This window comes from Ammospiza caudacuta, chromosome 1, assembly GCF_027887145.1.
Source record: "Ammospiza caudacuta isolate bAmmCau1 chromosome 1, bAmmCau1.pri, whole genome shotgun sequence".
Taxonomy (NCBI): domain Eukaryota; kingdom Metazoa; phylum Chordata; class Aves; order Passeriformes; family Passerellidae; genus Ammospiza; species Ammospiza caudacuta.
Genome location: NC_080593.1, coordinates 136,146,822 through 136,169,688, shown reverse-complemented (window position 1 = coordinate 136,169,688; position 22,867 = coordinate 136,146,822). Strand labels below are relative to the sequence as shown.

Below are 22,867 nucleotides of genomic sequence, written 5' to 3'. Positions count from 1 at the left end.
CTCAAACTGCCCAACTCTGTGAAAACCTTTGAAGAGCCTGAATTGCTCCTTTTTATCTGTGAGGAGACTCTGGGTTAGCGAGTGCACCTTGTGGGTATTAATGGCTCATCATGAGATGGGGAGAGTCTCAAAGAGACAGGACCAAGTGAGCCTTTGAATAAAGTATTCTAGCTCAGAGCCTGACCCTAGGAAGGAGGATGATTTGCTCTGAAAGCTGACCCAGGGGAGGGAGGCAGCAGAGCATCTGTCTCACACAGACAGAAAGGGGGGACGTTCCTTCCCCTGCACTTCTCTTGATCGTGTTTGTGAGCAGGTGACACACACCCCAGTCTCCTCTGCCTGGTCTGTTTCTCTGAGCTGGAATGAAAAAGTCACAAAACAGTCTCCTGACCAAATCTCACTAGCTATAGCCCCTGACAGTCATATTCCAAAGGAGATGGAGCAAATGCTACTGGGAAATAAATGGGTGAAACAGTCAAATTTCAGCACACTAACAGAATCACAGAAAGGCTGAGGTTGGAAAGGACCTATAGGGGTTTTAGGAGAGTATGTAGAAATACTTGAAACTTTCTTTGGAGTTAAGTGGGAAAAATAAGTGACAGAAACATTTTGGGAGGCTATGATATTTTAGTGCTCATATTTCTGTTGCTACAAAAAGTCACAACAGAAGGGACAATTATTTTTCCACATGTTTAATTTGAAATTTAAAAAATCATCTGTCTTGCTTTTCTTTCAGGGAAAATAAAATTCAGAATATTAGCTTTTACGTTCAAGGCAATTCTTCAGCATAGCTGTGCAATCTAGCTCATCTTCCTCAACTGTATTGCAATGTAAACTTGTAGTATGGAGGTAGTATACAACAGGTACAATTGTGTCATGCAAAAAGTTGTATGGGAAGAAATAATAATATATTTTGCATGTGAGGGTTTATTTGGGTCAAGATGGTGTGAGCAATTACAAATTAACAAGATGGTAATAGCCACCATTAGATGAAACACTGGTGTGGTGCACTTTCATGGGGTCCACAGTCAACGACAGCAGCGTCTAAGACATAGCTACTCTTCTGAAAAATCTAAACCACAAGGATTGTACAACTGTTTGGCCTCAGGGGACAAACTGTATCTAATTAAAAGCAAAGCACATATGATGGACATGAGAGGAACTCAGTACCATCTGCTCTACTACTGATTAAATCCTTTTACACCACACTGTTTGCCAATGAAAACACAGCCTTTTGGAAAAAAACAGTACTCCCTCTCCTGACAAATCTAAAGCCCTGTGGAAGATACTGACTCATACATCCTGGTGAGGTTATACTTCTTAATGGGCTACTACATGACTAATGGGAATTTTACTAGGCAGATAGTACAGACTATTAATCAGTTCAAGTTGCTTGCAAGTTTCAATATGATATATATCAATGATATTGATAATAAAGCCCTAAAAATAGAGTTAGGATTTTTTTAGAACTTTCTATACACAAAGTTTACATTTATATATACAGACATGCATGTAGGTGCTAAATAATAAGTATTCCTATGACTAGGCTGCCGTCTTTCAAATTGTGTAATAAAGTTCAAGACAACTTTTTAAAAAGAGAGATGGTAGAAGGGTTTTAAACAGAACTATTCTGGTAAAATTATCACCCAGGTGATTACATTCTTGTCTAAATTGCTCTGCAGCTGGATGGAATATACTACCCACTTTCCACACTGTAAGGAACAGATTGTACTTCCCATTTTAAGGCTGTGAAATGTGTTAGCTAGAAACCTTTCCGAGCTTTGAAGCAGATTGAAAGGCTGAGGTAACATTTGGAGAATATTTTTACATCTGTCAGTGAAAGTATTCAATTATCAAAAACAGACAAGCTATAACTTTTTAGCATCCCAGCATGTCCCTGCTTGTGTCCTTATGACATCCTACAATTTGGTTTTGTCTCATAAAACAACCATGATGTACATTTCCAGTTAGCTTGCTATATTATAATACATTGAAATCCCCACTGAGTTTTTGCTGCTTTTCTCTTCATTTCAACATATAAACTGAATTACCTGAATTAAAACAGCTCTCCTTCCCTGATTAGTTCAAAACTGGCAAACTCCATCAAGCTGTTCTTCCCAACATGATACAAAAAAAAGGCAAAAGGGGTCTGCTCTCTACAGACATAGATACTTCTGAACTACTGTTCCAAGTCTTTTACAGCTAAGATGTTAAGTGGTTTTCCCTCTCAGATCACAAAGTGCCTACTTGCTCAGGATCCTCTGCTGAACTTTCCCAGGCAGCAGTTGACAGCTCAGACACCCACAGCATGACACGACAAAAACCAGCTACACAAACAGACCACAAGAGCTCTGAAAAAAAAGTCTGCTTTCAAATACAGCGAAATCAAGTCTCATACTATAGCTATTTCTTTGCCTCTGCTTTCATTAGTATTATTTTCCCTCTGTCTCACATATTTTTAATTAGATTAAATAGCCAATGCTAAAATGCTTTAAAAGTTTCTCGTGTGTTTACCACATACCAAGAAACAGATTTTTTTCCTTTTGTGTTTAATGGCATAATGTATATAAATACACAGTTCTAAGAGGGATATTAAATGGAATCTGTACTGTTACGTATGAAAGCAATCAAAGTCTAAACTAATGCCAAGGAGTAATTAGAGCCTAATTTACTTGGCTTGTTTGGCATGTCATAAATGTTTTTACAATGGTTCTTAGCAGATCAAGAGTCAGAAAACAAATTTCTGCAAGTTGTGGAAAAAATACTACAGCCTGTTAAGGACTTCCTCAAACTAGTTCTATATTCTACCATCTGCAGTGTTCAGAAGACATTCCTCTGAGCTGTAAATAGTATTTGTCTGTTGGACAAAATTCTTTATCTAATACTTAAATTACATATCAACACACACCACAGTATATGAAAGTAGTTAAAAAATGCTACTCTCCAAGGAGTTAACTTTTCCAACATGAATACTAAAACCATTAGAGATTATACAGGATGCATTCATTTGTTTCCTAGGGATTTAGCGTTGAACAAAGGACCAGTGCAAGCTCTGTGAAATGTTCTTCTGTGAAACAAAAACCTGTGTCATATAAAAAAAGGACAGTAACTTGTCCCTCTAATTGATGCTTATGAAGGACAAATTCAACATATGCTTACTTTTTGAGATGCAACTTGCTCAAGAAAGCAAGATTTAAAAAAATCTGTGAGACTGAAAAGAACGTAAAGGAAAAGGATATTGCCAGCAGTCACACCGTTTGATGAACAAGAGCTACAGGTAATTTTGTTGCCATGGAACAAAGTGTGAATTGCACAGGACACAAGGAAGAAAGTTGAAGTGTATGCTGCAAACTTCTTCACTAATGGGTTTTTTCTGCAGACCTTAGACAATGGGGTTTCTTTTCATGATGCACTAGCCCTGGAGGCACTCTCAGGAGACATTAATAAGACAGTATTGTTGGGTACCACATACTGCTACACACAATGGCTGAGAGGATTTTCATTAAAGGCAGACACTTTGCATAACTTGCCCAGAAAAGAAAGACCTTTCTTTTTTCACCATTTTCAGCCAATTTTTCTGTGTCCCAGGGGACTTCTAACTAAACAGAAGAAAAGGTTGGAAATGAGTGTGACAGCAAAATAGTAATTGTACAAAGTATAAATACAGAAGCTAAGTAGCTATCCAAAGATAAAAACTTGGCACACATGAATTTTGGCATGGAAATTCTTCTGTCCTGATAGTTCCTTATACCAATTCAAGCATGAATCAAATAACAGCAATATTTATCAGTTGGTGACAACTGAAACCAATAGTTATGATGCATTGATTTTAACAAACTTTTTCATTGCACAGCATACTGTGTCCCCAAACCTTACAGCTGGCAGGGACATTTTAAGGGCATCATATTTAAACAATTCTGGAAGAAATCCTCTCGGGACAATACATTTATATGTCAGTGATATTGATATGTGTATATTTTGGCATAAAATAATTACCTTTTTTTTAAAATTCAATAATTCCTACCAAAAAAATGTGATCTGTAAAATTATAAATTTTTGTGATCATTGGAGAATCTTTAGTAAGTTGATTGCTTCACTTTTGCATTTAATATTTATGTTAGATCAAGAAGAGTTCCCCTGTTTTTCATCTTTATGATCCTAGAAATTTTATCAAGTGTTTTTACGATTGTTACTTTGCCAAAGTGATGGCAAAACAATAAAAAGGGATGGATAAGTGTAAATTGCATTTTCTCCTTAAATTTAGTGTGATTCAGTTTTGCCCTGGGTATATCCATTTGAGAATGCCATATTGCCTTAAAACCAAAGATCAAGAGCGAAGAGAAAACAAACTTGAAATTAGTAATGTTTGTCATTTACTGTGAAAATCAACAGTGTACCTCAATGTGTTAGATTTCATGCTTCAGTTTTATGCTTAAATTATAATTTAATTATTCAAAAGTGCTAAGATTCTTCAATTCTGAGGCCAAGTTCCCAAGCAATTTCAAGGATTATTTAAACAAATCGAGCTCCTGAGTTTGAGACTTAAAAAAGGCTATTTTCAATTTGAAATCAGTATATGGTATACTTTCCATTCAGGATGCAGTAAAATTTGCCACTAGACAATAATTATAGACCTCTGGATAAAGACAAAGAAAGAAAATGTTTTAATTTGATTAGCCTCCAACTGTATTCATTTAACTCATCTGGGAACTATCCAGCAATAATTCTTCCAATGAAGGTCATAATTCTTCTTTAATTGTTTCCACCTGGTACAGCTCTGTCATCAATGCCCTGTTCTCCACCTTTCTGTACTTGGCTCCCAGCCCATCACTCATGCCCTCCCAGTCTTCCCTTGCACTATCATTAAGGAGTAAGGGAAAAGAGGCTTGGGTTATTTTTTTTTGTGACAGATCACAGAACCTCCAGCTTGGTTTCCTCCTTTGCTGGATGATTTCTCTGTGTTCAGTCCCTATTTCACCTCCTAAGAACTAATTCCTGCTCTTTTTCTGCTATATTCAGACACACTGAGCTTTTCCTTATAACCTGTCCCACACCACAGGATTCTACAAAGTTGACTTTTCTAACTCTCTCTTTTCTGCCCCTTTTATAGTCCTCCCTTAAAATCATCCCCTGATACTCCTTCAAAAAATCCCAAACAGTTAATAAAAATCCTTTAGCAGACAAAAATCTTCACTAGCAAATTAATTTATGAAGAAAACACTTAAGGATCACTAATTCAGGCATTCAAAGACACTCATTCTACACAGTCAAAATCCCTATACTCAGGCAAATTCCATTGCTTAGCACCCTAATCCAAGGCATGCCTTGTTATGTTCCTAGGCATCCTGAGGAAAAAAGGGAAACTGCAGGACCCTAAAGAAATTAACCTCAACAAAGGTGACCTCTTACCTCCCTTCCTAGCACATTGATTTTATGTTTGCAGTGACTTCATTTGGGGAGTCAGACTGCATACATGAAATCCAGAAGCGTTCTGTTACTGCTCATTTTTCTCGGAGAGACTTTTATCATATTTCCTCATTGGAATCATCATGAAAGGAATTTTGATTCTGGAACATAAACGCAGTCAGCACACTAGCAAGCATACACACTTTATAGTAAATATGTGGTGTTAGGCAGTAAGCAGTAAACATTTTTGAAGAAAACTTAATTTGTTTTCAATCAGATGAGATAAGAGTCATTATTAATGGAGGTGAATATATTTATCCAGGAACACAGGCTTGCCTAGACAGGAAATTTTGTATTAGTGGAACGGAATTTCTCAGTTTATTGATTTATGTCTAAACTAAATGAGAATATGTTCTATTGCTCTTGAGGTGGATGACATGAGATTGAAGTAGGTATTTTAATATCCTGTTTAATGTCAAGTTAGAAAATTAGGTTCTTCCTCAACCTTTGAGTTTTAGTCATAAAAGACTGATGGTTCAGGACCTCCCAGTGTTTCACCATATACCATCTATTCAAATGGAATGGGCTGACAGCCCTAGGCTGTTAAAATCCTTAGCTGTTTATGGGAAAAATATTTCCTGTCCATTGGATTGTGAAGTTAGCTCAATAATTTTGAATGAATAAATGTAAAGCTATTTGTACATGTTTTTTAGATATGCTAAAGAAAGTGAAAGCCTGGGTAGCATTGCTAATAAGGTTTATCAAGTAAAATGGATTATATAAAAAGAAAACACATACGGGAGAAAAGAGTCCTATCAGAAAAGACAACAAAATTGAACAGGGAGCTTCATGTTTTGGGACAAATACATTGTTTTTCCCTTGCACTTACACTATTGCTGAAGAGACAATGCTTATCTAGTCACATGGAAAGCCCTTCTTCTCTACCTATAATACTGAAGATAAAAAGGATCCTATCACACATTTACAAAACAAAGATCTCACACTTCCTATTGCTTAAGCAAATGTGACACGCTATTACTTAAAAAAAAACAAAACAAAAACAAAACAGATTATCTTCTTGCTTTTTTCTGAATCTTTTGCACAAGATTACCTGACAGGAAATTGGTTTAAGAGACTGAGCAATAATGATTCTGTAATTTTTTCTCCAACATTCATTGCCTTCTGGAAACCATACTGCAGATCATCCTGCTAAAGATGCCTTTGATGTCCATGAGCCTCAGCAAAGTGCTTCTATTAAAAGACTGCCTTTCAGTCCAATTTGTTTATTTCAGTTTGTTGTATATACACCCCATTATCAGCTCAGAGCAAGAAGATGAACGGACATAAATAATGGCACATTTGCAGTAAGAATTTTGTGGCAAAGACCTTTAGTAAGATATTGTGGTTTCAATGCAACCACAACACAATGACAAACTTCCTTTATAAATGACAGATCTAATCATAAAGTTAAAATTATAGTTCCATGAAAAAAAGCCAAGTACTGAATTAACAGTATCTACTGTATGATGGCATGTGGCTGTATTTCCAACAAAACCATCCCTATTATTCATGAATTGATTTACACTTTTTATCTTTCCATAACATGCAGTATTTATTTACCCTTACATTTTGAGGCATTGCAGTTTCTGCTGACAGGGGTATTTTCTTAAAATAGAACATTACAGCCATCCCCTGCTAGATGTTTAAGCCATGTGTATGTTTATTTTAAAATTTTTTTCTTGAACTTTCTAACTGTGAGCAGGCTGGGAATGTAGAGTCATGACAAATGAGAGTTTGCTTTATATAAAAAAAAAAAAAAGAGAAATGTAGACATTTGATGTAACACTGAAAAATTCACAGCCTCCTACCTTAAAAACAAACATTTCCCGGCGAAGAATAGCCAGAGTGTTGAAGTTCCCATCACAGATGTTCGGCTTGGCTCCGGGGTAGGAAGGTTTGTCACCAGTGGGTGGCCGGGGAGGTTTTGGTTGCCTGTCATTCTTCCGTGGGTCTGCTGGAGGGACTGAACGATGTGGGGGCACTGTTGGCAGAGGTCTGGTTGGTGGTGGTATCCTGTCAGGTGGACCTTTAAAAATACAGCAGCTGGATGTAATATACAAACCCACTAAAGGAAACGTACACAACAAAGCCAGCTGTGAGCTGTACAAACCCAACAGTGAAAGGGGCATGAAAAAGTGACCTGACATACCTTTCTGATGTTATTAAATCACTGAATCATAGAATCACAGAATATGCTGAGTTGGAAGGGACCCATCAGAATGACTGAGTCCAGCTCTTGGCCCTGCCCAGGACACCCCAAGAGTCACACTGTGTGCCTGAGAGCATTGTCCAAGTGCCTCCTGAACTCAGGCTGGTGCTGTGACCACTTCCCTGGGGAGCCTGTTCCAGTTACCAACCAGGCAGTGCTTATAAAGGGTATAAAGAATGACTACCAAAACCAAGGAAAATAATTAATTTTCATTACCTAAAATCTTCCTTTTTGGAAAAACATTCCAATAAAACCTTCTAAGGATGCTTAGGCCACCATCATTTCAGACGAGAAATAGTTCAAAGCAAATTATTTACCAATTGAGTTCTGATAACAGGACATTTTCTCTCGTACAAAAAAATGAAAAAAGATCTTGTTCCTTATAAGATCATCATCAGTCAATAGATTTTCAACGTATATTTTTAATATATAGTCATCAATTCACACATGCACATATGTAGCATACCTGCTACTTACTACTGACCAAATTTTTAGATCAAATAATGTCATATTCATTAGAGACAGGACAATCTCAGCTTTTTCCAATGTCCTTTGGTATGTACAGCAGCTCCTAAAACTGGACCTCAAGTTCTGGGCATGTATACAACACACAAACCCCCATCACCCCCCTGCCATGGTTGACATATTTTCTTCAAGTGAAAAACTAAAACTCTGTTAAGCAGTCTTACAACATTTTTCTTCTTCCAAATATCTTATTTGTCAAAATGTACTGAGTTTTATGAAATTACTATCCAACTCATAGTTTCTCTACCTGCAAGTCATCAGGCCATCCCAGACAGATACTGATCATACCCTAAATGGCATACTGAATGCCTTGAAATGAGTGTGCTGAAAATGCCTGCCCCTCTCTACACATATCAGCAACATTTATTTTTCATGAACAAAAAGATAAGAAGCTTCACTTATAGCTTCATGTCTGGAAACAAGATGAATGTTTTAATTTTTGCTCACTCTATTTAGGCTTCTCTCCAAATAATTTAAATATATAATACACTTTGACCTTAAAAAGAAATGCTGTTTCTTTTGACCACTTTCAGAAACACTTTTGAATAGTAAGACAACTCTAAAACTGCACAAATGACATTTGAATTTCTGAGAATTTTATGAAAAACCACATACTATATAAGAAAAAAAAAAAAGATGGAGTATGTACGGAAATCTTAAACTTGCCAAATGGTTGTCATATGATTTAATAAGGCATTTATTTCATTCACAATTTTAAGACTTGTGACATTTATAATTTAAAGTTAATAACAGTATTTCAAGGAATACTGCAGACCAAAATGATTATTTTAATAGGTGTGACATTTTTATTGAGACATATGATTCCAGATCACATCTTGATTTTAAAGGGAGCAAAGGAATCAGTTTGCAGTAGCTCATGTTGGAAAGTTTTTAACCAAATCAAAGTTTTTTTATGCCATTTGGTGGTGATGTCAGATATTACTTCCCAGGGGTAACACATTTTTCCTAATGTATAGACCACAGCTGTTTGAGCTTAGCAGCTACTTTTCAGCAAAATATTCTTGTCTAGCCCTTAAGTCTAGACTACCAACTTATGAGGTCATGAGAAACAACCTTCCCTCCAGCTAATCACACAGGAAAAAAACCCAACCAAACAAAACCTGATCAGCCAGTCATTCTGAAATTGCTATTTATGCTTTACAAAAATATCTATCTGCACTTATGAATATGATATTTTAAAATTCTTGTTACTATTACACCATGGAGTCTGCAGATTTCTAGTTAGCAGTACAGTAATTCTAAATGATCATAGCTGTTCTTTCTAGTAGGATGAAAAAAGAAGGAATAGTCCTCACAATATTCAACATAAATACAACAAACTAAACAGGAAAAACTGGAAGTACAGAATTTAATCCAGGACAGATTTAATTACAGAATATTGAGCAAGGCAATATCAAATTATATGCACTGGATAAAGAACATTAACATGGAGAGACAACAGAATTTTCAATTCTGAAAGTCAAATAAATCTTTAAAGAAAAAAAAAAAAACTTAAACTATTTAACATATACCAACAGAATCAAAGTCATTAAAACCAAAACTAGAGCTATGTCTATGGAAGTTTAAGGGCTAGTAATATGGCAGATAGTATTACATTCAACACAATCACAATTACGCTATTGTTAGTAATTTAAAAAAAAATTCAATTTTCTTGTTTATTTTGTGTTTTCTTGTTTATTTTATTTTATTTTCTTGTTATTCTGTGATGCAGAATTTATTTGCATCACAGGTATTTTATATCAGGCCATAAAAACTGAAATGAACATATTTTAAAGAAGTAGTCCCTTCTTTACCCTCTCTAGGGACTATAACACTATTTTGAAATCAATTTGTTATATATATCATAAGGGTATTTACGGGATCTCAGATTTTGAGAGAAATTTTCTGTATTATAACTGATAAACTGAGAGGCAATCGATTCATCCAGTTACATGAGCTTGGACACCTGTGTAAATAATCTCATTATAGTTAAGCACTTGCATTTCTTAATATTTTCATAGTTTGGAATAATTTTGATTGAATTTTCTCTATGGATTTTTAAGACATTTAAAATTACTGTTCCAGATGAGTGCAGATTTGAATATAAGTTTTGAACAGTAAGAAAAAGAGTAAGAGTGTCCTCAAAATCTTTGGATGCTTTACTCACACAGAGACTCTGGCATAACAACTGGTGAAGTTACACCAATGAGCCCTTTGGAGAGGGGATATGGCCAGGAGGACCTCAAAGTTACTCTAAACCAAAAAGCTTGTGTTGTCTGATGAGAACACAACATACCATATATCTTCTGGATGCCCTGTAAATCGTCATTAGGTAGTTTGAAGTTGTCAGTTTCCATATATTGGTAAAATGGAGCCATGATTGCAGTGGGATCATTAGAGTGCTCCAAGCCCAGAGCATGTCCGAGTTCATGAACTGCAACTAGAAAGAGATCGTTTCCTGTGAAGAGAAGGAAAGGAAAAAGACCTTTGAATCTACAAAGCTAGTAAAAAAATAACACACATGGAGAACTCTGGTCTTGCAAGATGTTTTCACTGCATTTCACAAGGTAATGCATAGTAATTAATGGATCATCAAGGATAATGTGGCAGAAAAGGCAGTTTTCTCTCTTTTTTTTTTCTAACAAGGAAACCATTAGGCTATAAAGGTACTCTTACAGACATCATAAACATAAACCTTTTTTAATTGATATACATGGTATTTCTAGGGTTCAAGTGTCATAGTTTATGTCTAGGCTTTTGTGCAACTTGTGACTTGATGCTGCCATGAACCCAAGTAAAAATGCTTTCATCAAGACATAGTTCCAATAGGAAAATATCTTGGCTTTGTTTGGTAAACTTCAGAAACTGAAGACTACCTATTTAGGATAAACCCCACAGAGAACTTAGTCATTCAAACACTTGTAATCAGATCCCTGCTGACTATATGTAGATGTTGTCCATTTCGGAATCACTGTGATGGAAATCCTAATGAGGAAAATAGATGTCCTCATATATTCCCCTGTGCAATTCCTCGTAATAACTGTAGTTTTCTATTTAGGTTTTAGAGCTTTTTTAATTTTTATAGGACTAAAGAAAAACCCCAAAGCCATGCACTCACTACAAAATATAGACCAGTTTAATGTTTTTGTTATTCTCTTCTCAAAGTATCTTTAAATTTTTTATTACAGAGTATTAGATAAAACTGGAACATTTGGCAGTAGAATATGGCACTCTTCTGAAGTAAACACAAATGAAAGCCAATGGGATCTTTTCTAAAAAAAAAAAAGTTTCAGAGCTGGACCTCTATGGTATTATTTCTGTCTTTTTTTGCTCATCTAAGATTTTGTTCTGCATATCTTTCTATGAGTCTTTCATACAGATTCTGTTGAACTTAACCTGTCACAAAATGAGACTTTGGAAAAGTGGTTCAGATCAGGAGGAAGATTCCAGCTGTCTGAAAAGGGTCACATCCAGAATATGGCTCATTTCACCATGTAGAGATGGGAAGAACCATCCTCCAGAAGTGTGATCCTGTCCCACTGACAAGAGAAGTACTCTATATCAGCAGGCTATACTGACCATCTAATTTTTAAATGCTGAACTCATGTGAAACTGGTGTTACCTATAGTAAGTAGCTTGTTGTTGAAAGTATAAATAATGAAAGGCTTGTGCTCTGGCCTAATAGTCATATATTGGTTAGGAATATGAAAAAAATGCTCCACCTTAACTCTTACACTATAAGCTTTAGATTCTTTAGGGATAGTCAGGTATTTTTCACTGCTGGAACTTGATCTGGAAGTACTTTTAAAATGTCAGTGGTAATAATATTAATTTGTATCAGCAACAAAATTGCATGTATATACATTATAGAACTTTGAGGACATAGTTGACAGTATTTCAATTTCTCAAGCAGTTCCTCTTGTTGACACAATAAAATAAACTTTATCCAAAGCATATATGGAATAGGAAACACTAGATGCCTTCACGATGTATGAAGCCATGCTGATGTCCGTAAAATAAATTTTTGAATGAAATAATGAAAACAGACACAAGTAAAACTATATGCTCAGTTCACAGTCTTCTCATAACTTCTGATTCTTAATTTGAAAATATGACAACTAAATGTTCTTGATCTTCCATTCAAAATCACTGTGCAAAAAAATCACATCTTTCAAAAATTAATGACATAATGTGCTTTTACAAATGAGAAGTTTATCCTATCATTTATAATTATGTGTTTTCCAGATGAAATGTTTTATGACAATATTTTTCTTGGATGCAGCTCTTCTTACATCAAAGCAGAATCTCAATGTGCTGTTTCAATAGTTTTGATAAGCCTGACTGTCCTGGTGACAAATGCTCTTGATATCTGAGTCTGGCCTTCTATATGAAGACAAAGCTGATCTTGACATCATCTCATATGAATAATACACAGCTTCTGGAGCTAACATCAGCATAGGAAGTGATGCACAGAAGGAACTTTGCATAGGTTTTCATTCTGCACTTATAATGGAATAATTAATGTAATTTTAAATAATCATAGGTTGAAGATGGAAAGACAGAAAAGAAGAGCATGTTACTGTACTACAGCTTTCATACTATAACGAAAAGTCTCACATTATTTTTCAATTCTATTCTAAGTTTTGTGAAAGTTCTAAACGAGGCTTATTAGGAGGCAAAATTTCTTTCCCTGGCATTAACCTGAATATTTAAGAAGCAATATTCTTTTTCTTTTCAAACCTTCTGAAAGCAAATTTCTTTCCTGTACCTATGCTTCCTACATCATAACTAAGAATATTAACTAAGTCCTATATTAAAAATGCACTGACACATTGGCCACATTTTATTTACTGCATTATTCTCAAGTTGCTTTGAAATAAGAGTATTTATTCTACTAGTACCATTAGGCTTGTTACTGTCAGTACATGAAACAGTTTTTTACATGTTATACCTCTACTTTTTGAGGCAGGAAGTCTGGGAAGTTACCTAGTTTAATTTCTAAAATTTCAAGAAACTGCAGTTAATCAACAGTCTTGGAAGAGTCCACTATTTCTATTTGTGCCAGTTATGGAACACATGAAGAATCAATACATCCTTTGATTCTCAGTCCTTATTGAGTCCCCTTACAGATTTCCAGCAATTTTGCTCCATGTTGATCTGAAAGAGGTGAAATACATAGTAAATGGGAAATAAATAAAACTGACTTTCAGCTACTGACATATCCTCTTTCCAGAATGACAGATAATGACCATATGGTAGAGCAGTTCTACAGTAGTACTAAGGGACAGTAGGAACATGTCAGACAACAGATATCATGCAGAGGCTGCTTGTTTCTCTTTTCATCTTTTGGATAGGGGAGATTATGTAAAAAGAAAAATTAAAAAAAAAAAAACAAACAAACAAAAATGAAACAAAAAACCAAACAAAAAAAAAAAAAAAAAAAAGAAAGAAGAAAAAAAACCACCAAAAAAACCCCCAAAGAAACCAACCAACAAACCAAGGAACCAAAAACCCCCAAACATTCCATTCAGTATCTGACTGTCCCTCTGGATTTAGTAATTAACACCCCATGCAATACAACTTGTAGCCATCAGGGGAGCCATTAAGTGTGGCAAAGGCAGAACAGCCCTTGAGCAAATGAACAAGGGGGAAGGGAGAAGGTCAGAGGAAAGAGCTGGGAGAATAATATTCTTGCCTGGGGTGACAATGATTTAACAGGGAACATATTTTCTACTCGTAGCCAAATAGCCCCATTATTCATAACAATTTCCATCAAGAGTCATGATTGTCTCCAGGGCATCCTGAATTTGAACTGACCCAAATAACTTAGTGCAATTGAAACTCAGGTTTAAACCAGCCCAAGATGAGCTGAGTCCAGCACAGGTAGGGCCTTATTACTATCTGAGTTTCCATCCTTTTTGCTTTGCATATGATTAGATTTCTCTAATTAGGCAACAATTACTCAGTGCCTCTTAGCTTTAGGGATCAGACTTGCCCTGAGTACCTCAAAGTTACTGTAAAAAGCTCCTGAGAGTGCAGAAGGACAACCTTCTGTAAGTCTTGCTCTTTTTCTCAAGGCTGCACAGAAGAGTATTTGAGACAGCAAGGCCAATGGTAGCCCACCTTCAATTCCTTGGTCAGTGCTCAGGATAAGCTGAACTGTACAAACAAGTGAGCATTCATATTCAGGCTAGCTTTGCTATCCTATCCATACTGGGGAGTTTGTACATTTTCAGTTGCCACTGTTGAAGGAGAGAGTCCCAAATCATTTTGTATTTCAGAATACATTATCCAAGTAGGACATATTTCAGTCCACATGGCAAAATGAAGCACCATCACAAACTTGAACAAGTCATAGCAGAGTTAAAATGCATATGGCTACAATGATTTTTAAAGCAAATGTTGCCACTGAAGATATACAATGGTGAGTATTCACTGTCACAGTCTCAGGTGCATCTTGTTGCATACCCACAGAGTAATAGAAAAATATTGGAAACTATATTGCACAAGTCCAAAACTTGTGTGTCTCTATTCTTGTGTTCCCATTAGCACGGAGATTTGGAATAGAATGCCTGTTAACTCAAAAAGTTTGTGATTTTTTTTTATTTTGTCTCAAGTCTGATTTCACAAGTGAAGAAAAAAAAGATACCGTGTGTAAAGAGCTAACGTAAAATTATTATTTTTATACTGACACTTTTCTCTGAGGCTATAAACTATTTTAGGCACTAAATCTGCCTGACTTTACAAACACTGCCCAAACTTCAGAATATAAATATGTATTAATATATCGAATATTCAACAACCAGCAGTGTGGATCATGTTGTATGGAGAAGCCTTTCCCTGTAGCTAATATATACACTATTTTTCACATCTACAGAAAAACAAAGCTAATATGTCTGTCCACAGTAAGCTATTGAGAAAGCCTAGTTCTGAAGATAATAATTTCCATTTTAAATGGTATGTGAGTTCAATTTATAAAAGCAATAACTTAGTGGCTTAACATGTAACCTGAATTTTGAAGACTTCTCCATCCCAAGGAAAAGAAACCCTAGAAACTGAATTTCAAGTTCCAAACAATTGTAAAAATACAAAGATGTTTTATACATAGACATACATTTTTTCTTCCAAAGACTGTTTTATTTCAGTTTTCATGATGTAGATAGTCATGATAGTTCTAATTAAAGTCACATCAAACTGAAATTTAAATCTGCACAAGACTTCTATCATAATCCTATTACAAGACAGTGTCTCAAAGGCAAACTTACAATTACTTAGAAATATTACACACACACAAAATAGCTATTGCTTTTGGTTTGATATATGGAGAATTTTCATTTTCATTATTCTGTTCCTTTGTACCACCTGATGCATCCAAACAGCTGAAATGCTACAAATTGTAGAGTAAGAGCCTTACTCTACATAGCATACCAAAAAAACCCCCACACAACAACAACAACAACAACAACAACAACAAAAAAAACTAAAAAAAAAAAATAATCTTTGTTAGCTCTGTTATTATTATCCTTTCCAGACAGGTCAGAATTTTGAAGATGCTATTTCAACAGTCAGTCACAAAAGCAGATTCCTTCTCTCTCTGACCTTATTACAATAGAGCAGAACTGAGCAAATATATTATGCATGCACTTACATAAGCACCATATATGTGTATATATACATGCTATATTGAGAGTATACATGGGCCTAAATATAAATCATAGGAATACTCTTACCCAAATAAAGGTGCTACATTTTCCAGTCTAAGAAATCATATATAGTTGTGTGACATTATCTCAGACTTCTGCCATTGGCACTAAAACTTGGTAGCTAAATGTTTATTTTGGAAAGAGAGTTTTGCTAAAAGATGGATGGAACACCTTTGAAAAATTAAGAACAGAACTAATTTTTTGTCATTTTAAATAAAAGCGCATCATACAGAGCATATCCACTTTCTGGATGAACTTAGCTTATCTATTTTTTACACACTTTATTTTAAACAATCATTTTCAATAATATATCTATATACTTAGGCTTTTTCATTGTGACAAAATACAGTGACATAAAAATGTCTTCTTTCACCCTATTAATACATGAAATGCGTAATAAACTCCTTTCCAGTAGGCATAGTGAGATATATATATATATGTGTCTGTGCACATACATATATGCGTGTATGTGTGTATATATATATATATATATATATATATATATATATGCAGACAGGACAGGAGGTACAGACAGTTTGTTATATACAAAGTCTGTTCTAATTACAATGTCTGTAATTTAGAATACCTACACCCATATGTCTATATTTTTAATACACTATTCTATTTTAAAAGATTAAAAGATTAGTGTGAAATTCAGAATTGCTTGCTTGAATTTTGACAAGGCCACATTACTACAGAGCAAGGCAGTCCTCAGGTGACTCAGATCATTGATGAGATATGAGGAGAACATTTGCGTTCAGTGGCCTGCAAGTCTATCCTGGCAGTGCTTTACTGTTTCTGCGTATTTTGGGCAGAATTTAGAAGTCAGAAGCCCACTTTCTTTTACAACACATATCAGCCTGTACTTTAGAAGGTAAAGACATGCAAAAGACAAGAATTCCTGACTTACTACTTAGATCTGTTACGAACAATATTCTACAACTTTTAGAAAATTGCTTGAAATGGGTGGAATTAATTACTTAAATTTCTTTTTATAAAAAGCATGGATATAAGAATATTTCCACTTTTTTTCTCACAGTTTCAATCACTAGTACTGAAAAAATTTGCAAACCATTCTGACAAATGAATCAAAACCGACTTCCCCAAAGAGAGACAAGTGAAGCAGCTAGAGATGATCCTATGGGAGGCAGAGAAGACATGAGACCTTGCTTCAATGTGTTCTTTCTGAAAATATGATGCTTATGGCTTTATTTCATACTTTGAGGAAACCCTGCTGTGACAGGAAATCTAGCAAACTTCACAAACTCCTACGTTCATGTTGAATCTCTTGCTTCCGGGATCAACTTCTTCATCACTCAGGTCCACTGATGAATTTGCATATTATTCTCAAATGGCATTTTCATTCTACTAGTAATAAAGCCATACTGATGAATAGAATGAAAAGAATTTATTTTGGGTGCTTCCATCATTGTGTTTAGACAATGACTATCTTAAATAAATTTGACTTTTAATGGAATTTTTCATTCTGCTAGAAAAGGTCTTCATATTACAAATGTTGCAAATACTGTAATAGCCTTACCTATTTATACTCTTTCCTGTATTTTCTTTGTTTCTGTTTTTATTTTTAGTGGGAAAAATAAGCTAGAGAAGTACTTAAAACTGCTTTCTGAAGGCTGTGAAAATGAACACATGCTGGGATTGAGAATTTGGATGTGTATATGAGAAGAGCATGGATCACACAGTCCTCACCTGTCTGGTCCCTGGGGATCACTCATGTGAAGGGAATGCACATCTTTCTACCACTCCTAAGTGGCACTTTGGGTGAGAATAAATGCAAGAGAATTTTAATTGTGCGTGAGGCTGTACTAAAATTGAACCCTTGTCTTGACAAAAAAATTGTAGGGTTTGTCTCCAAGCCACTCAGCTAAACTGCAGGTTTGTTAACACAATGGCTTCTTTTGTTTTCTTTTTATTAATTTACCCCTATGTTCTGTGTGTCCTCCTATGAAGAAATATTTGTAAATTCTAGGAGGAAGGGCAAAGTCATAGTGCAAATATTCACAATAGATGTAATCATGTGTCATGAGACAGAAATCACAGAAGCATAGAATGGTTTGGGTTGGAAGAGGCCTTGAAGACCATTCAGTTCCAACCTTCCTGTCATGAGCAGGGAAACCTTCCACTAGATCAGGCTGCTCAGAGCCCCATCCAGCCTGGCCTTAAACACTTCCAGGGATGGGGAATCCACAGTTCCTCTGGGCAGCCTGTTCTAGCATCTCACCAAGTTTTAGAAATCTGAAAGAGTCCTAGAGATCAATGAAATCCCCTCAATAGAATGCACACAGAATTTAATTTATGTGTAAATCTTGTGTTGGCTAAAATTTTGTTTGATAAATTTTTTTACTCTGTACCAGTAAACTACTGAGAGTAATTATAATATCATCTAAATTAGCTCACATTAAACCCACCAAAATAAGGTTATTATTTTCATCAGCATACCATTGTATCTTAACATAGACACAGGACTTTGAGAATTTTTAAACAGCAACATGGTGGTTTGTATATATATATATGTATGTATGTATATATGTATATATATTTATAATTTTTATATATATATATTTTATATATATATATATTTATATATATATGTAAGGTTTTTATATGAACAATTCTTCCTTTACTGTTACTTGGCTTTTTTAAATTCACATTAAGAAAAAGTCAAGATGGATTTGTCCATGGTTTGGGTGTTTTTCATTAAATTGATGATAAAAAGAAGTGGGAATTTTGAATCCTAATTGGCAAAGGGATTAGAAGAAAAAAAATCATTAAAAGTTCTCTGATCTGAAAAGAAGACAAGTTTTCTAAGAAGTCTGCAGACTTCAAAGAGAAACCTGATCCAAGTGTGCACCATATTTTAAATTGAGACAACTTCATACTGGGGATCGTGTATACAGAGAAAGTGACAGAAAGACAAATCTGCTACTTAGGTCTTACTTTGTTAAAATTTACTCATATGAAATGCTCTGATCTATTGGAGAATCGGTGGCTAGGATCCCACGATTCTATATCCATACAGCTGTATGCCCCCCTAGCTGGAATTCTAAACCTTTCCAAAACAGGGGAATATGATCAGTTCGCAGCAGTGACTCTTGGCACTTGTTGGTGTGGAGATGACTGGGCCCCTGCCATGGAGGGGCAGCCTCCAGATGACAGATTGCAGAGTGTCACAGACATCTTTTCATAAAAATGCTTTCTTTGGGATTTTTCCCCTTTCTGAGAAGCTGTGGCCTCAGCAACAAAATGTAAACAATGGTTATCTGCTGCTGTGGAATGCAACAGGTGCATCTGTGATTAGTCTTAGGTGAATGTTTAGATTTACTGACCACTCACGGCAGAGCTGTTCTTGGTTTCTGCCTGGACACAGAACTTTGTTGATTCTTTCCTTTGCTATTCTTAGCTTAGCAAGCTTCTGAGAATTTTTCTCTCTATTCCTATTAGCATAGTAATAATGTAATATATAGTATAAAATAATAAATCAAGCCTTCTGAACATGAGTTCAAGATTCTCGCCTCTCTCTTCACCCAGCAACCCTTGCAAGCCCTGTAACAGCAGAGGGCAGAGCAAAGGGTGCTGGAGAGGACAAGATGGTCAGGCAGCCCAGTCATACTCCTGGGCCTCCCAGCAGAGGGAAGAGTATGCAAGAATTTGCTTAGAGAGGAGGATGATGGCAGGAGTTCATTGCCCCTGGCAAAGCACAGGAGAGATTCGACATGAGAGTGCAGGCCAGGGCAGAAGTCAAGCCTAGAACTTCCCCTTCACTGAATTACAAGCTCAGCAGGACCCCAGCCTGCAGCAAGAACAGTGGGCCCCAGCAGGAAGAAGGGACAGTACCAGATACTCCATGTTTGATGGCTCTCAGACCAGAACTTCCACACTCAGAAATGTTGGGACCACATCTCTGCAAGCCACTGTGGCCAGCACTGCCAGCATCACAAGTGATGATTAAAAACAGAAAACAGCCGAGGAGTGACTGCTGATTATATATCTATTTTCACAGAATCACAGAATCACAGAAGTTCAAGACTGGAAGAGACCTATAAGATCATCAAGTCCAGCCGATGTTCTAACTGTTCAACTAGATCATGGCAGCAAGTGCCACATCCAGTCTTTTTTTGAATTCTTCAAGGGATGATGACTCCACCACCTCACTGGGTAATGATTCCAGTATCTGACCACTCTTTCTGTGAAATATTTCCTTCTTAATTCTAACTTACATCTCGCTTGACGCAACTTGAGACTGTGTCCTCTTGTTCTATCTGTTATCGCCCGGAGAAAGAGGCCGACCCCCAGCTCACCACAGCCACCCTTCAGGAAGTTGTAGAGAGCGATGAGGTCGCCCCTGAGTCTCCTTTTCTCCAGGCTGAACAACCCAGCTCCCTCAGTCGCTCTTCATATGGCTTGTGTTCCAAGCCCCTTATTAGTCTCGTTGCTCTACTCTGGACACGCTCAAGTAACTCGATGTCCCTCCTAAAGTGAGGGGCCCAGAACTGGATACAGTACTCCAAGTGAGGCCTCACCAGTGCCGAGTACAGGGGAAGAATGACCTCTCTGTTCCTGCTGGCCACTCCATTTCTGATACTGGCCAGGATGGCATTGGCCCTCTTGGCTACCTGGGCACACTGCTGGCTCATATTCAATCGACTGTCAACCAGCACCCCCAGGTCCCTTTCCACCTGGGCACTATCCAGCCATTCCGTCCCCAACTCTTCCTGAAGTTCAGGCCCTACTACTTTTGCTGCTTCTGCTAGCACTGCTAGCTGGGGCACAGTTAAAAACATTATTTCGTTGTCCTTACTGGATCTTCAGCTTCCGGAATATCCCATTGCCTCATACTAACATAGTTTCAATCTCTAAACTGCATCACAAGAAAGGTGCTCTGTATGATTCTTAGAAAAGGGAAACTAAAAGTATGTTTACAAATTACCATACTACCAACTTTGCATTCTAAATTTCAGAGGCACAACAATATTCAGACCAATATGAGTGTTTGTCTTGCCATATTGAGGGACAGGGAACAGCCCATGCCTGCAACTGCCCTTTCTGACTGCTATACGGAACTGCTCCAAAACAGCCCCCTCTGGGGCTGGGACAGATTTCTTTTGACCCCAGCTAGTGCTGCTGTTTTGAAGCTCTTATCACTACAGTTCTCCTGTAATCTGAAATGGCATGATTCAACATCACTAGTGCAAGTTATCTAGCTACTCAACACTGTAACACAAACGTCTCTACCTGCACCTCTCACAGCAAGAGATGAGAAACAGGTATTTCAGAACATGATTCATCCAGTTTGTTTTAGACACCTACTTCAGGATGCAACAAACTTTACCCAGGAAGGCAATATATCTCTCCTATAATTCTAAAGGGACTCCATGAGATTAACTCAGACATAAACATCAACATATGGTCAGATTAATTCCACCCCCTCAAGTCTTCTGGCTTTTGACTTAGGTCTTTTCTTTTAAGTCACTGGAAAAACATTAATTATAGAAGTACAGGACATGGACTTAAGTGATATACAGGAAGTACTTATCATAGGCTGACTTGAAGGAGAGACTTAAACCTTAAAAAAAACAAAACAACCAGATAAAAAATATTTGGAACAAAAAATGTTGCTCTATTAACTTATTAGGATTTTTTTTCTGCTTTCATCTTTTTTCACAACCTAATGTTTTAGCTGTATATGTTCCCAGCTATTGGTGTTACCTGTTCAGCATTTTTTTGGAACCCAAACTGTTAGGAAGAATTCTAAATATAGATAAAAAAACATTTTGGCCTCAAGAACAAATATTTTGGGCATTTTGAAGTGAAGAATTGTCAGGAAAAGCACAAATTATACTATAGACTTGGGAACACTATTGTAGAAAATCTTTCATTTGTTAATTATATACTATTCTTAAAATTCAGATATAGTATTATCTTATATTTTAGGGTTATCTACATCATTCTACTTTTTCAGAATGCATGAATTTCTGCTTAATAAATAAATATGTAATTAAATATGGAATTACTGCGTAATTCTTGTCTTGTTCTCTCAGGAAACCATGACAATGTCCATATTAATTGGCAACATGATTTTTCAGATTTTCCCCCTAAAAAGGCAGGGGAAATTAGATGGCAATGCAGTAATAATATTCTATAGAGCATCTTTGGTATTTCCTAAATCTATCTTGAAGGAAAAGTCTCCATTAAGAGGTCTTAGCAACAAATGGAGACTTGAAGAACCCTGGATTCAATGAGTGTTGGAATGCTAAGCCTGATGCCTGTTTTAAATGACTGAAATGTCACTTTCTGTCTAAAGAGAGAATTTGAGGTTCATAGATCATGCCTCTGTCCTAAACTACTGCTTCTAGGAGACCAGACTGAAAAGAAAATTAAATAATTTCAAGCCATTCATTCATTAGCTGATTTTCTAGTTGTAAATTGCTTTTGAATTATTTGCAATAATAAAGGGAATTTTGTCTCTCTTTTTTTTTTATCTCAACATGTTTGAGATATGGCTTTTCACAAGCTCTTCAAAGCAAATAATCTTTCAAGAACGTGAAATTCAGTCTCTGGTGTGAAATCTCATAGCTCCTAAGGCAGTTCCTCTATTATTAGCATTAATATTAGTTGGTATCACACATTTTAAAGAAATATTACCTTATGGTAGGCTGATGGTAAACACTTATAAAATGCATAGAGAATAAGAATAAAAAGCACTGGAACATGGTGGGTTTTTTTCCTTTTTTCCCCATTCTCTAAAGCTTTCTGAAACATGTAAGTTATATGAAGCTCTCTTAGATTCAGTACTCAAAATCTGTAAAGCTTCTTTCTAAAAGGAGGAAATAATAACCTAGGAGTATTTATTTGTTTGGTTGGGGATTTTTTTTGTGTATGTAGTATTAGGGGTTTTTTGTGTGTGTGAAAGGTTGTGGAGTCATAAAAACAATCATTAAAAGGT

The 22,867-nt window shown here is 36.1% G+C and overlaps 1 protein-coding gene across 1 annotated transcript in view; it reads right to left on the bottom strand.

Annotated features, from left to right (window-relative positions):
* The window catches only part of MMP16 (matrix metallopeptidase 16), a 163,218-nt gene that overhangs the window by 32,485 nt on the left and 107,866 nt on the right, over positions 1-22,867 (bottom strand). The window contains exons 5-6 of the mRNA XM_058809292.1: positions 10,497-10,658; positions 7,275-7,492 (exon numbers count right to left, since the gene is read on the bottom strand). Of these exons, the coding sequence (XP_058665275.1) occupies positions 7,275-7,492; positions 10,497-10,658 (380 nt within the window). The remainder of the gene's footprint in view (positions 1-7,274; positions 7,493-10,496; positions 10,659-22,867) is intronic.